General features: G+C 46.4%; 1 protein-coding gene across 1 annotated transcript in view; it reads right to left on the minus strand.

Moving 5' to 3' along the window:
- The window catches only part of LOC310794549 (uncharacterized protein), a gene marked incomplete at its 5' end in the record, with an annotated part of 50,979 nt that overhangs the window by 2,908 nt on the left and 32,079 nt on the right, over nucleotides 1–15,992 (minus strand). The window contains 2 exons of the mRNA XM_083656519.1: nucleotides 14,122–14,174; nucleotides 14,325–14,498. Coding sequence (XP_083512645.1) covers nucleotides 14,122–14,174; nucleotides 14,325–14,498 — 227 coding nt within the window. The remainder of the gene's footprint in view (nucleotides 1–14,121; nucleotides 14,175–14,324; nucleotides 14,499–15,992) is intronic.

A 15,992-nucleotide genomic window follows, 5' to 3' on the forward strand; every position in this document is an offset into this window, starting at 1 on the left:
CACACACCTCACCCCACCCCCACACACAGACACCTCACCTCACCCCACACACACACATCACCCCCCCCCCACACACACACAGACACCTCACCCCCCCACACACACACAGACACCTCACCTCACCCACACACACCTCACCCCCCACACACAGACAGCTCACCCCCCCCACACACAGACACACAGACACCTCACCCCCCCACACACACCTCACCCCCCCACACACACAGACACCTCACCCCCCCCCCACACACACACCTCACCCCCCAAACACACACACCTCACCCCCCCCACACACACACAGACACCTCACCCCCCCACACACACACAGACACCTCACCCCCCCACACACACACCTCACCCCCCACACACACACAGCTCACCCCCCCCCACGCACACACCTCACCCCCCCACACACACACCTTACGCCAAGTTTCATGCTATTCGGCATAGCACCACCTACTGGCAAACACAGAAAGCGCTTTATCTCGATAACCGTTAGTCCGATCAACTTCAAACTTGGGGAAGGCGGTTAGGGCAGGTGTGGGCAACATGTTTTTCCTGAGGGCCATACTGACTTACATCAAGTAAGTGAAGGGCCACATATTGAAGATCATACCTGCCAACACTCCTGATTTTCACAGCAGTCTCCCTATTTTTAACCCTCTCTCCCGTTGTGATTGGTAATTTCTTGTTAATCTCCGGATATAATAGTGATACAAATCCAATGGCTGTAGCAGATGAGATTTATTAACATAATTCTGCCTTTTATTGAGTTTTTGGGGGTCAAATGTGGCCCCAGGGCCGCTAGAAATGAAATGTTATAACAGAAGTGGAGTATTGGCCAGAATGACATGAACATTTGGACACTTATTCAGCAGGTATCCTGCATGTTGCATTCAGGTGCACTGTAAAAAAATAGAAGAAAAAAAGAAAAAGAAAAAAAATGCAATTCCATCGTGGGCCACACCGCATGCGTGGGCCGTATTTTGCCCATGTGTGGCTTAGGGGGACCTGATAGAGTGCAGTGCTGAATTTTGTGCAATTCAGCATAGTGCCACCTACCGATACACACACACACACACACACACACACACACACACACACACACACACACACACACACACACACACACACACACACACACACACACACACACACACAGCATAATACCAGCAAACTAGATTATCAGGCCGCATAATCAAGTATGTTATATATCCTATAATAAAATTGCCTAGATGGATGGGCGGGCGTGTGGTGTCTGTCAGTCACGATTTGATTTAGTTTTGTGTCACGAAAGTGACATCGCCCGATGTAACTTTGGTGACGTTCAGTGCCAAAGAAATACCCTTAGACCTAGTGTTAATATCCCTATACTATTCCTATAGGGGTTGACAGTGTGCCTGTGGTGCTGTCTGGGCTAACTGTATCTGAACACGAGGTTCGAAAGGTTCTGTCCAGGATCAAGGTGGGGAAGGCCGCTGGACCGGACGGCATTCCTCCCCGAGTTGCCAGGTCCTGCTCTGAGCAGCTTGCCCCTGTGCTGACAGATATTTTTAATATGTCACTGCAGCGTCGCATTGTTCCAAAAAGTTTCAAGGAGTCCATTGTAGTCCCAGTCCCAAAGAAATCTCCTGTCACATGTCACAATGATTACAGACCCATTGTACTAACATCAGTGTTTATGAAATGTCTGGAGCGTTTAGTGCTGGACTACATTAAATGTCAGATTCCTTCTACTCTTGATCCTTGGCAGTTTGCTTATAGGAAAAACAGATCAGTTGAGGATGCAGTCTCTATAGCTTTGAACTCTGTATATGAACATCTGGATAAAAGTAAAGCTTATGTCAGAATGATTTTCATAGACTATAGCTCTGCTTTTAATACGATCATTCCCTCACTTCTGATCCGTAAACTGCAAAATCTTGGTCTGTGTGATGATCTTTGTGAATGGATTTTTAGCTTTTTAATCATGAGGCCTCAAAGAGTCAGGATCAGAAATAATCTGTCTGACATACTTGTTCTGAACACTGGCTCGCCGCAAGGATGCATTCTTAGCTCTTTCTTGTTTACTCTTTTTACCCATGACTGTATCGCTCACTACCTCAACAACCTGATAGTTAAATACGCGGATGACACCACTGTCATTGGGCTCATTAGCTCAAATGAGGAGTCTAACTACAGATCTGAGGTAGAAAAACTAGTCAGGTGGAGCGAGGCCAACAACCTCATTCTTAATGCCTCCAAGACAAAGGAGCTCGTCGTCAACTTCCGCCGTACAAAGGCACCTCACCATCCTATAATAATCAATGGTACAGAGGTTTAGATGGTAAAAAGTATCACATTTCTTGGTGTCACTATTTCGGATGATCTTAGCTGGCACTCAAATACCAAAGCGATTGTTAAAAAGTCTCAGCAACATCTTTTCTTCTTAAGAAGACTTAAGGAGTTCGCCCACAACAGCCAGATCCTTGTTAACTTTTATCGCTGTATTATTGAGTGCACTTTATTCCTGCACTTTAACACGTTCACTGCCAACAACGAGTTGAGTCGTCAAACAGAATCCAACCGTTCACTGCCAACGACGAGTTGAGTCGTCAAAAAAAAAATATATTTTTTTTTGACGGTGCTACGTGGATCAATGCCCCCCGCGTCTCCTATGGAGATATTGGAAGTATTGAATGTGTATAATCTATTTTACCGACCAGCTAGGTGGCGACGGTGCTCTCCCGACAACCAAAAGCAGCCGCCTCCCGCGGCTGCTTCCTCCATTCTCAAGGAAATGGCTTGCCGATTTTACAGTCATCAGTCACCAGACTCGCCGCTCTCGGGCCGCGCCAGCAGCAGCACACGGGGGATTGCAAATTTGCATAATATATTATGGGTGAAACACACTTTGAAACGCCCGCAGAAAGGCCAGAATCGCACGCATTCCGAAAACCCAGAAACGAACGAGCCTCATTCTCATACTGTAGGCGGGGACGCTTTCGCGCTGCTGCGGTGGGGGGTTCCAGAAATGGACTGGGTGGGCAGCATAAAGCCTAGAGTCGCACGGGGCTTCATCGGGGCTCTCAAACCCAAGAGACGAGTGAGCCCTATCCACACTCGCTGCCAGGGAGGGAGGCTGCTCAAACTCGCTGCCAGGGAGGGAGGCTGCTCAAACTCGCTGCCAGGGAGGGAGGCTGCTCAAACTCGCAGCAGCAGCAGCAGAGCACTCGCTTGTGACAAACGCAGGCTGAAAGCCACTAGACACGCCCACGGAGGGAGGAGTTGAAGGAGAGGGCGTTCGGAACTATATTGTTTGGATGTCTGATCTCTCACTGATGCCAAAAATAAATGGTTAAAGTGACTGTTCTGCCTGTTTGATTGAATTTCACAAAACTGCGATTATCTCAGCTTTCACTCTCAGACAGCTGAAACCATGCTGTACTCAACGGCTAATATCTACATAACTACTAACTCTACAAACTAACTCTTTTAGACAGAGAAAGCACACATTCTATTAGTACTTTTGTGAACTTCGTGTTCACAAACTCCAAGCAGAAAAGAATCCTCGGCTCTTGTAAAATGAGCCAGAATCCTCAAAAAACGGCCTGGCAGAAGCTACCTACAGCAAAAAAAAAACGGCTGGCAGTCAATGTGTTAAAAGTGAGCTGGATGACTCGGGCCTTTATCCACAGATGTACCTGTCTCATTTTATTGTTTTATTCTCTTATTTTACCTTACTTTTTAAACTTTTTTATTGTTTGTCTTTTTATATGCTCTTTTATGTTGTCATGATTTGTCATATATGTGTCTATGTTTTAAGCTCTTGCACCCCAATTCCAATGTAGTTTTGACTGCAAATGGTAAATAAACTGACTGACTCTGACTCTTAAACCCGAACCCGTTCGGAGCCCAAGTGGCGCGTGGGTCGGAGTCCGTTTCAGACTGAAAACATAACTTGTCTGAGATGACAGGTTGAGAGGCGGGTCATAGTAGCATGTCGATGATTTTATTTGACAATTATGGGGACTGGGGATTTCTCCTCGGGAAGAGCCTGGTGACGTGAGGTTTAGTGGCTGAGTGGAGCTCAGCGAGCCGCAGGCAGCCAGCTGCCGGAGCGGAGAGTGCAGCCCGTCGGCCTGGAATCTCAAGGTGCGACCCCTGACAACCAGGCTCTCAGGCACGTGCCATTAACGCCATTATTGTGGTAAATACAATATTCCTGGAATGCGAGTTTTAACGAGCCAGTTACATTTCTTTGCATTCTTAGGCATAACCGTTTTCTTTATTGTGTATTTCAACATACAAATGGCCAAGTTAGTAGTTAGTTTATGGGATAGGAATTCTGCCAGATGACAGGCACTAGGCGCCATTTTCTCCTTCATTTAGAAGAGAAAATTATCCTGAAATGAAGATTTGATTGACAGCTGCCATGTCGTGATATGATTGGATGAAATGGGGTAGAAATGTTATAGTACCATGTGACTTCAGCAAACTTTAGTTTACTGTTATGAGTGAAATCTTGAAAAATGAACTTTTGATGTGAAAAAGTGTGAAAAACTAAATAAATTAGATTTTTGTGATTTTTTTTTTGGCATACATAGGTGCACTGCATACCCAGGTATTTCAACTAAAAGAAAAGAAAAGTCATTTTTGGGTTCAGCTCGACTTTAAAGCCCCATTCAGCAACTTTTCCAAGTTTTGCTATTGGGAAAACAGCGCCCTCTGGGTGCAATAGTCTGTATCAGTATCGCCATTCAAAGTCAACAAAACACAGCACCAGAAAGCTCTATGTACATGTGACATTGTGTACTCACCACATGATGAAATAATAATCCATAGTTACTTGAAACGTCATTTTCGTATCAAATCCACACCGAGTTACTTCCTTGTTTTACTGAACACGCTTCCGCTGTACAGCGCATGCACGGTATGCCACTCATGCTGTTTACGGGACGCAGGCACAAAATGTTTAGTGCCAGGAGAGGCCTTTGGAGGGCACTGTGTGACCAAAAGAGGCGACATTCTGCCTCTTAGAATACACAGGACCATCTTATATTAAGGTGAAAAAGTTACTGATGGGGGTTTTTAAAGCTCCCCTCCTCCTGTCAGTTTCTCCTCCCTGTTTCACTTTTATGTTCTATGAAAACGTATATGTGCACACGCTGTAACAACACACATCACCATTTGTGCCAAAGAGCTTACATTGATAAGAACCAAAGCCACTGCAACATAATGACTGGAGGCGCTGTTGTAAAAGAAGCAGAACAGTCCTCAATAGGTCCTCTGACATATCAGGTCGTTAAGTTTATTATGTCTGAGGAGTCTATTTAATGAGCAACTTTCAAGTGATATAGGACAAAAGCTGGTTATGACAACTATGATGTCACTCAGTGGTGATGGCTAAGTAGGTGGGCCTGAGTAATATCATCAGTGATGTCACTCAGTGGTGATGGCTAAGTAGGTGGGCCTGAGTAATGTCATCAGTGATGTCACTCAGTGGTGATGGCTAAGTAGGTGGGCCTGAGTAATATCATCAGTGATGTCACTCAGTGGTGATGGCTAAGTAGGTGGGCCTGAGTAATATCATCAGTGATGTCACTCAGTGGTGATGGCTAAGTAGGTGGGCCTGAGTAATATCATCAGTGATGTCACTCAGTGGTGATGGCTAAGTAGGTGGGCCTGAGTAATATCATCAGTGATGTCACTCGAAATGTTCACAACAGCATGGGCTTCAGGAAAGCCCTTTGAGCCTGTATGATATGACACATTTAGTTCAGCTTCTCCTTATATTTACGCATCTACTTCTTCCTTTCTTCTTTCACAAGCAAAAGACCAGGCAAGGCCTGACAACAGCAGGGCCATTTGCAACCATTTTTTATCAGATATTGGCAAACACTGCTTTGTTTCATGTATCTGGTTTATATACACAGTCCTATTAGTCCATGGGCCAAAGCCCAAAATTTCACTTATTGGTATCACTCAAGGTGGCAAAATCTAGTCACATTTTTTGAAAAGGTACATGTCCATAGATTATATTTTGGTATGATAACCTTTGCTAAATGGTAGCTTTGTCACAGTTATCAGCACATGAAGTTAACCACCCCCTACAATAAATTGGTATTTACGTGCTGGTTTTTCCACCATTTCCGCCTAAACTATAGTCTTTATTTGAGCATTAAGACATGTAGGAACATCACTGACACAAATAACAAAACCTGAAATACTCACAGGACTGTAACAATTCAGGAAACCTAAAATCTTCCCATATTATCCCACCATGAAGGCTGATTGTGGGCCTTAAAGCAGAAGATGGGCCCGGGCCAGAATTTTCACTAATTGGTACCACCCAAGTCGACAAATTCTAGTTTTGTGTTTTGAAAAGGTCTGTACCTTTAGATGATATTTCAACTTGATAAACCTTCCCAAGTGGTATCTTAGTCACAGTTAACCCTCAATGACACCAAACGTTGATCCAAAGAAAGAGACAATCTTGTCACTTTATTTGAACAGAACACCACTATCACCAATATAATATTAAACAGTTGTTGTTTTTTTATCCCCCATTAGTGCTAATTTTTTATTTATTTATCCTGGTTGCTGCTCCACCCTCTGCCGATCTGGGGAGAGCTGAAACTGGCTCCATGCTTCCTCCGAGACATGGGCAGTGTAGCCAGCCGCTTCTTTTCACCTGACAGGGGAAGCTTCACCGGTAGGACATAGCACGTGGGATGATCACGCTATTCCAATGAGTTCCCCTCCCTCCGAACAGGCGCCCCGAACGACCAGAGGAGGCACCACTTCAGTGACCAGGATATTGCATGTTTTGGTGAGGGGTTCCTATAGGAAGGAAACGCCCAGGGGGCACAGGGAGAACATGCAAACTCCACACAGAAAGGCCCTTTTGACGACTCCACCCGGGTGGTGGGCACTCGAGGACATTTGGTGCAGAACAGCAGGTAGCAAAGATTGTTGGCATCACATACACTGGATGACGGTGCATACGTCCTGCAGACAAATTATTCCATATTGGAAAGATTATTGTCAGGATCGGTGTTAGACATGTGGATCTATTCGCGGGTAGTTGATGGCCAAGGCGAACTTGGTAAGTGAAGTCTTGAGAAGCTGGGGTGTTGTGGAACTTGATAGCTGAGTCTGCACTTGTTCGAGGTTGGGGAACGGTTGCAGAGATTGATGTGATCCTTGATGTGAGTTTATGAATCACTAGAGAGGACCTGCAGGAGCAGGCCCTTATAGACTCGAATATGACATCACCTGTGTTATGACATCACCAGCGAAAGGCATGAAAGACACTTATGAATCATGACATCAGCAGGTGGTTAGATGCAGGTGGTCAGACCCCAAAGGGGGTGTAGGACAGTGGAGGTGCTCCTCCCTAATACTGGATATCGAAGCCATAGATAGACCGATACGTAGACAGAACTTCTACCGGGTCCGGTGGATCCTCTGGAGCCGGCCATCCCCCGGGGCACGATCCAAACATGGGAGGCTGGAGACCATCAAAAGGGTCAAATGCCGCCGTCTCCGAAGGCAGAGCCACAGGGGGATCTGACTCAGCGAGGCCTGCCCTCCCGACCTGTAGTTTGGGGAGGTCACCCACCGTCTCCTCCTTTAAACGCCTCTTCTTTGCTCTTGCTCTTGACCGAGGGCTGACAACACTACGGGGACCTCCCAGCATCAAGCTGGAACCTACGTGTGGGTCAAGAACTGGAATTGCCTGCTGCTGAGGTACGGGTTCAGACTCGGCGAGGGGAAGGTCCACAGGTTGTGCCTCAGGGCCAGCAGACTCGGGGGCCCCCTGCGGGGGGACGGAGCTGATCTGCAGGCAGTGATTGAACTTCCCAATGAGACGATCGACAGTCCTCTCCAACTCCTTAACCCTCTTGGAGACACACTGCCACTCCTGGGTCACGTGAACGCTGCCCAACCGTATGGGTTTTGGGGCTGGACTCTTAGAGCCTTGATCCACTGAGAGTTCCCCAGGCCGGCGAGCGGTGGGCCACTTACTGGACGCCGGGAGCAGGAGGAGAGGTAATGCCCGGCTCGACCACAGTACAGGCAGCTCCGGGTGTCCAAACGGCGCTGCCTCTCCTCTGGTGTGATGCGAACCCTGCCGGTCAGATCACGGTACAGATGGCTGCTGGGACTCGAATGTGGCTGCCCCTGCTCTGGGATGACGCGAACTCCCCCCCAGAATATGCGCTTAGCAGCTGAAGGCGACCGAGAGGCAGGGCTAGAAGCAACGGCCACAGTGGCTGGGGGGGTAGCAGGTCTGGAAACCTCCGGGACGACAGTGCCCTCGGAAGCTGGGGCAGGAGGAGGAGAAGGCTGCAGAATGACACCCTCAGGAGGGTTTAGTCCGTCGAGACGATCTAGCCGTTTTACCAGGAGGGCGTACCGATCCTCGGCCTTGGAAGCCAGGGCCAGGTGGGCCTTGTTTGCTTCTTCCTGTCTGTCGAGCAGTTCCTGAAAATGGAGCATTTGCTGCCGTTGTGTCTCCGTGAGTACCACACCCATGCCGGAAACAAGCTCGGCGGTCTGTGTTTGTCGGGACTGCCACGATGACATCGCTGCCAGCAAGGTCTCCAAGGTGAGAAGACCCCTCGTTGATTCGCCTGGTGGTTCACCTGAAGCGGCCGGCGCGAAAACTGGCGTCTCAGGGTCTTCCTCCTTGATTGGGGTACCCGCTAAATCCATTTCAGTGTGATTCATGCTCTGAAACTCATACATATCTAGCCGGTTCGTCTGGAGGGCGACGTTAGAAGCCTGATCTTTCTGGGTGTCAAGCAGATCTTTCTGGGTGTCAAGCAGATCTTTCTGGGTGTCAAGCAGGCGTGACATCATGGTAACCATGGTTTGTACGGTCTCCTCGGAGACAAGACCTTTCGTTGAGTCGCCTGGTGGATCAGCTGAGGCGGCCGACGGGGAAACTGGCGCCTCATGGTCCTCCTCCTTGATCGGGGGGAGAAATTTGCCCGCTAAATCCATTTCAGGATCGGTGTTAGACATGTGGATCTATTCGCGGGTAGTTGATGGCCAAGGCAAACTTGGTAAGTGAAGTCTTGAGAAGCTGGGGTGTTGTGGAACTTGATAGCTGAGTCTGCACTTGTTCGAGGTTGGGGAACGGTTGCAGAGATTGATGTGATCCTTGATGTGAGTTTATGAATCACTAGAGAGGACCTGCAGGAACAGGCCCTTATAGACCCGAATATGACATCACCTGTGTTATGACATCACCAGCGAAAGGCATGAAAGACACTTATGAATCATGACATCATCAGTGATCGATGACATCATAGTAGGAATGACGACGTCAAAGTAGGAATGATGACGTCATCCTAACAATTATGGTAGACCAGACAATTGAGGAGACCATAAACAAGGACAATTAGACTGCTGGAGGAACCAAGGGTTTCAGCCTGAAAACTGGTGCAGTCACTTCAGACAGAAGTCAGTATCTGAGGCAAGTCCACAGACTGTTTCAGTCATCACGATCTACAGAAGCCCAGAATAGAGAAGGATAGGGCAGATGTGAATGCCTTTATAGAGCTTATGGAGATAAGCTGGGTAAACCCTCTAGGTCCAGATCAGTCTAATGTCATCAATCTTTCCACAGGAATTGCTGTGTCACCAAGTCAAGTCAGTCAAGTCAAGTTTATTTGTATAGCCCTAATTCACAAGCATGTCTCAGAGGACTTCACATAAAATATGTCTAGCTAATTCTAGCTGACACAACAGTAGCAATTACAGTAGTAATAATAACAAATTGAACAATCATATGATAGAGAAAGAGTAACCAGCAACCAAGTTCCATGACAAAGTGGGGAAAAAAAGAATCTGAAGACATTCTCAGGCATCACAAAAAGAGATAGAGGAAACCAAACACAAAACAAGGCGCTGGTCTTGAAAGCAAATATTTTGGGGCATATGATCATTGCTTCGCAAAGTAAAGATCTGCACATTGAAGATGTCCTGGCTCATGGTCCACTGCCTTGGTCACTTTCAATCCAGATGTCTCATTGCGGAAAACCAACAAAGCCGCTGCGCTCGCTAGCGAGTTAGAGAAATCAACATTGCAGTTGAAGATATTGGAGACACTCATGCTGAAAAATGATGGCAAGACTTTTGGAGAGATTGCTGGTTGCTGGTGTTGAACCTAGCGTTGCATGAAGGAGAAAGAGTAACAGTTACTCTTTCTCTCTCTTTCAGTTACTCAGTAACTGAATAGATGTGGTGTTTGATGTGTACTGGAAAACATCAATCAAGAATGCCGAGAGATGCAGTTGTGGTTCAGCAAGTAGTAGCACTCAATGGAAGAACATTGCCCCAGGACACAATGTCGTGCAGTGGAGAAAGCTTTTAAGTAATCCAGACAGCAAAACTGCCTTGATAACATTCATTGTGGACCAGTGAAAGCTACCACAGAACTGGGTAAAGCTTCAGGACAAGCAGCTATTTGCAACCTGTGGAGAGACATGCTATTGTCTCAACAAAAAAGATTGTAATGTTGTTGAAGAGCTAAAGTCTTCCCATGAGGAGGCGGATACCCGTATGCTCCCCCTGGATGTAGAAGTTGCCGTGACCCTGGATGACTATGATGATAATGATGATGATGAATAAAACAGAATATGAAGACTGTTTAATATGATATTTGTGATAGTGGTGATGATAAAGATCATTGGTTAAATAAATGATTGAAAGTTAGAATTCTTGATTTTTTTCTATCACATGTTCTGTTCAAATAAAGTGACACGATTGACTCTTTCTTTGGATCAACATTTGGTGTCATTGAGGGTTAACTGTGACTAATATACCACTTGGGAAGGTTTATCAAGTTGAAATATCATCTAAAGGTACAGACCTTTTCAAAATACAAAACTAGAATTTGCCAACCTGGGTGGTACCAATTAGTGAAAATTCTGGCCCGGGTTCATCTTCTGCTTTAAGGCCCACAATCAGCCTTCATGGTGGGATAATATGGGAAGATGATACATTTCCTGAATTGTTACAGTCCTGTGAGTATTTCAGGTTTTGTTATTTGTGTCAGTGATGTTCCTACATGTCACAATGCTCAAATATAAACTATAGTTTAGGCGGAAATGGTGGCAAAACGAATGTTGTTGACACTTTGAAGAGCCCATGTGACCTCTATGTTTATTAGACAGACTCACAACTGTGCTTAAATGAACCTATGAGTCTACCCTTTAAAATTAGACCAAACATGCCTTCATAAAACATGAGTAAAGGTCCTGAAAATGAGCCTAAAGTAGGATATGCACCAGCGCCTAGATACCAATTTATTGTAGGGGGTGGTTAACTTCATGTGCTGATAACTGTGACAAAGCTACCATTTAGCAAAGGTTATCATACCAAAATATCATCTATGGACATACCTTTTCAAAAAATGTGACTAGATTTTGCCACCTTGAGTGATACCGATATCTGGTCTGGCCCATGGACTATATGGTTAGGGAAGCTGGCTCTATTGAAATCTTCAAAACTACAATCAAAACCCATTTATTTTCCCAATCATATGGTTGTGTTTGATGGTTGTGTTTGATGGTGTCATTCTCTGGAAACATTTATTAGCTGTTGAGTATATATAATCCTGAATTGCTGAGCGGGCTGTCTCAAGCCAGCAATATCAGTATAAACTTAGACTTAGACCTAATTTAATAATATGGCATCAGTCGACCCAGTAGCTTAGATAGAAAATCGAATAGCTGGTGAATAAACTTAGTCCTGAACTGCTGAGCGGGCTATCTCAAGCCAGCAGTATCAGTCTAAACTTAGACCTAGACCACCTAGACCTGAATTAGCAGGATAGTATTAATCATCCTAGTAGTATGGACAGAATATCTAATATCCGCTGAATAAACTTAGTCCTGAACTGCTGAGCGGGCTGTCTCAAGCCAGCAGTATCAGTATAAATCTAGACTTGATTTTGTAGTCTAGTATCAGTTGTCCCAGCAGTATAGGCAGGAAATTATTAGCTGCCAAACTTAGTTCCACCTCTGCGCAGATTCCTTCGTACTGGCTCTCCCCTCTTCTTTCTCTCCTCCTCAGGTGTCCTTCACTGGCCTGACTTGCACCCCCGCCCGCCCGTCGACCGCCACCTCAGCCCTCGCTCCGATCGCCATCGTCCTGGCCACCTGTCGTCACTCTGGCCCATCTACCCACTACTCCTTCACCTCCCCCCTTCCCCAGCCTCATCATCACCACTGACCCCTATCCTCCCCTCATCTCATCTCGGTTGATGCCACCAATGCGGACTCATGGATCCCTCAGATCACCCTCGTGGAACTCCTGATCATTTTCCCCCTTTTCAGCTAGCTAATTACCTAGTATTCCCTGAACTTACTAACATAAAAACTCAATTTTCTATTTTTTTTTTGGAATCTACCTTTTTACACTTTCAACTTTCTTCCCTGATCTTAGGATCATTTAAAGACTACATTTTCCTATTGCTTTTGTTGGACTCCTATTTACATTTTGAATTTTCTGTTCTTTTGTCAATTTTATTTCTACAATGTGAAACTGTAAATGGTTAGCCCGGCATCTTCTCGGCCTGTCCCGGAGGAGGGTCCCCAGAGGGGGTCCATAGTTGGGCCCCTACAGTACATCGGCCCTCACAAGGTTCCTCCTCAGCCAACAAGTCACTGAGGCAATCCATGTGGTGCGCACTGGGGGTGAGGGGAGGAGCGCTGTGTCCCGGCCTGGCCTTCTCTCCCACACCTTATGTGTGTGGGGGCGGGGGCCGGGGTGGGGGGCATCGGTGCTCTCAATCACTGGTCAAGGGATGCCGGTAGGTTAGAATAGCTTAGGTTAGGCGATAGATTAGCTACAGCCTAACTGTAGGCTGTAGACCTGTTATAGTGTTCAGGCTAAAATCAGACTAGAGCAGAATAGGACAGGGCAGACTAGGCTGTAGATTAGCTAGATTCCCTGTGTTCTAGTTAGTTCTGGTTAATGGCTAGAGTAGTCAGATTGTCTGATTTGCACCCCCCTTTTCCTGCTCTCTCCTCTCTCACACTCTAAAGCATGCCACTCATTCTACTCTAAAGCATGGCATCCCCTCCTTTCCCTGTTCTCTCCTCATACTCTCTCTCATACTCCCCCTGCTCTCCCTCCCCACCTCCTCCCTTTCCTGAACTATCCTCCCCCACTATTCTAAAGCATGGCACCCATTCTATTCTATACCATGGCACCCATTATCTTTCGCTTTCCCCCTTCCCCTGCTCCTTCCACACCTCTCCTTCCCTGCTCTCTCCTCCCCCACATTTCCCATTCATGTGGGAAATTGACCTCATCACTTTCCTGCTCTCTCCTCTCACATTCCCCCTGCTCTCCCTCCCCTGCACACTCCCCACCTCCTCCCTCTCCTGATCTCTCCTCCCCCACTATTCTAAAGCATAGCACCCATTCTACCCTAAAGCATGGCACCCTTTCTATTCTATATTTCTATATTTCTCTATCATATGATTGTTCAATGTGTTTTCCTTACTACTGTAATTGCTACTGTTGTGTCAGCTAGAATTAGCTAGACATATTTTCTGTGAAGTCCTCTGAGACATGCTTGTGAATTAGGCCTATACAAATAAACTTGACTTGACTATGGTCTCATGCAGTCACAGTAACATACGTGCTATACTAGTTGACTGTTGTCTTTGCAGTGTGTTCAAGTGCACATTTTTGGCCGCGACACAGGAGACGTGAGGTGATGCAACAGTCGGCATTCTTTGTCTTTTGAAGTTTGGTGGTGTGTTGCAGCCTTAAGATATCCGCTGGAGAAAATAAAATCCATGCACAGATTTACCTCCTATAGGTCCACAAATTTCACATATATTATTAAGCTCCGCCAGCGCCACACAGCTTCCGGCTCGCTGGTTGCTCGCCAGCACATCCCAGTGGTGCTTATAGTAAAAATCTTGTCTAAAAGTATTAATATTGAACATGTCACGTGTCTAATTTGCACTATTCAACACTGCATTTTCTCAGTGTCTGAGAAACACACTCGGCAAGTTTGAAGTCTATCGGACGAACGGCTCTCGAGATGTGTGATAAACAGAGAACATACAGACAGACAGTCGTGCATTTATTAAGGAGATACACACTTACACTTCCTCTTCCTCACTCCTGGTTTCAACCTCTGGACTCCACCATGGTCCACACTGTGGGGCAAACAAAGTCTGACCAGAGTATTCTATTTGAGGACAGAAACAAAACCTTCCCTATGAAGGGTTTTCCATATAGTACGTTCGTTATTTATGGAAGGGGTCACTGGAGGAAATAGGGGAGGGTGATGCTTTTTAAATATATACCTGAGAGAGTCCAGTCTCCAGTGTGGATCCTCCAGTCCAGCAGAGAGCAGCTCCACTCCTGGGCCTCCTGGATGATTGTAGCTCAGGTCCAGCTCTCTCAGATGGGAGGGGTTGGAGCTCAAAGCTGAGGCCAGAGAAGCACAGCCTTCCTCTGTAAGCAGACAGCCTGACAAACTACACACACGCACACGCACACACACACACACACACACACACACACACACACACACACACACACACACACACACACACACAAATGAATCCATGTCAGATTTGATTAGTAGCCTACTGTGAAATTAGTTGTGATAATGCCGTCAAATTCTAGCAAAACGGTTACTGCCTCATACAGTTGGCTGGTCAGCTCTGTGGTTATGTGCTGCAGTTTGAGAGTTCTCTACTCACTGTCTGACAGAATATTATAAGTCCTTTCTACTTTTTCAGGTTTCAACAACTGAGGCAGCACAGAGAGGAAAAGAATGAAATGCCCTCATGGAAAGTCATTCAGAGGGGCTATGAAGGGCTGGTATCACACCTGGTTTAAAAAATACATGGACAGAAAAAATCACCCACAGGTGTTTGTCTGCTGATAGTAATCTTATCTGTATGTAAAGCAGGATGTAAATGGCCATCTGTTGATCAGGTTGGTTAAAGCACAACAACAATGCTGGCAGTTGTTGGGGAATGTTTGATTGGTGTGCTATGGGCTAAAGCAGGGATACTAAGACTGATAGGTAAGACTGAGTTACTCTTCCTCCCAGGGAAAGACATCCCTCTAGCAGACCTTTCCATCTCCATTGAAAATACCACTGTACTTCCCTCCCAAGCAGCTAAGAACCTTGGGGTGGTCATTGACAACCAGCTGTCTTGCTCGCCCTACATTGCCTGGACAGCACGCTCCTGTAGGTTCTCCCTGTACAACATCCGCAAAATCCGCCCGTTTCTCACCAGGGAAGCGACACAACTCCTGGTCCAGTCACTTATCATCTCCCGCCTGGACTACTGCAACGTGCTTCTGGCCGTCCTTCCTGCCGCTGACATCCGTCCGCTTCAGCTCATTCAGAACGCTGCAGCCCGTCTGGTCTTCAACCAACCCAAATTCTCTCATGTCACTGTCCTCTTCCGTGACCTTCACTGGCTTCCCATCTTGGCACGCATTAAATTCAAAACACTGGTTCTGGCCTACAGGGCAGTACACCAGACAGCCGCTCTGTACTTACAATCTATGGTCAGGCTCCAAATCTCTCACCGTTCCCTCCGCTCCTCCACCAGTGCAGGACGCCTCACCCCTCCTTCGCTACGGGGGCTCAAAAGTCGCTCATCCCGTTCGCGACTCTTCTCGTCCCTGCCACCTCAATGGTGGAACGAGCTTCCACCTTCGGTCAGGACGGCCGAATCACTCCCGATCTTTCGGAAAAGACTAAAGACACAACTTTTCAGGCTCCATCTGGGCCCTTCTTGAAACTAACTTCTTTCTCTCTCTCCCAAAAAAACAAAAACAAAAACTTACTACTTACTAACTTAACTTTACCACTATTCCTTCAGAAGTTGTAGTTGTCATAGACTGTGTTGCATAGTTGATTGCTCTATTGCTGACAAAAATGTGTTATTGTAAGTCGCTTTGGATAAAAGCGTCTGCCAAATGATGTAATGTAATGTAATGTAAATGGA

This window comes from Poromitra crassiceps, assembly GCF_964638095.1.
Source record: "Poromitra crassiceps genome assembly, chromosome: 20".
Taxonomy (NCBI): Eukaryota; Metazoa; Chordata; class Actinopteri; order Beryciformes; family Melamphaidae; genus Poromitra; species Poromitra crassiceps.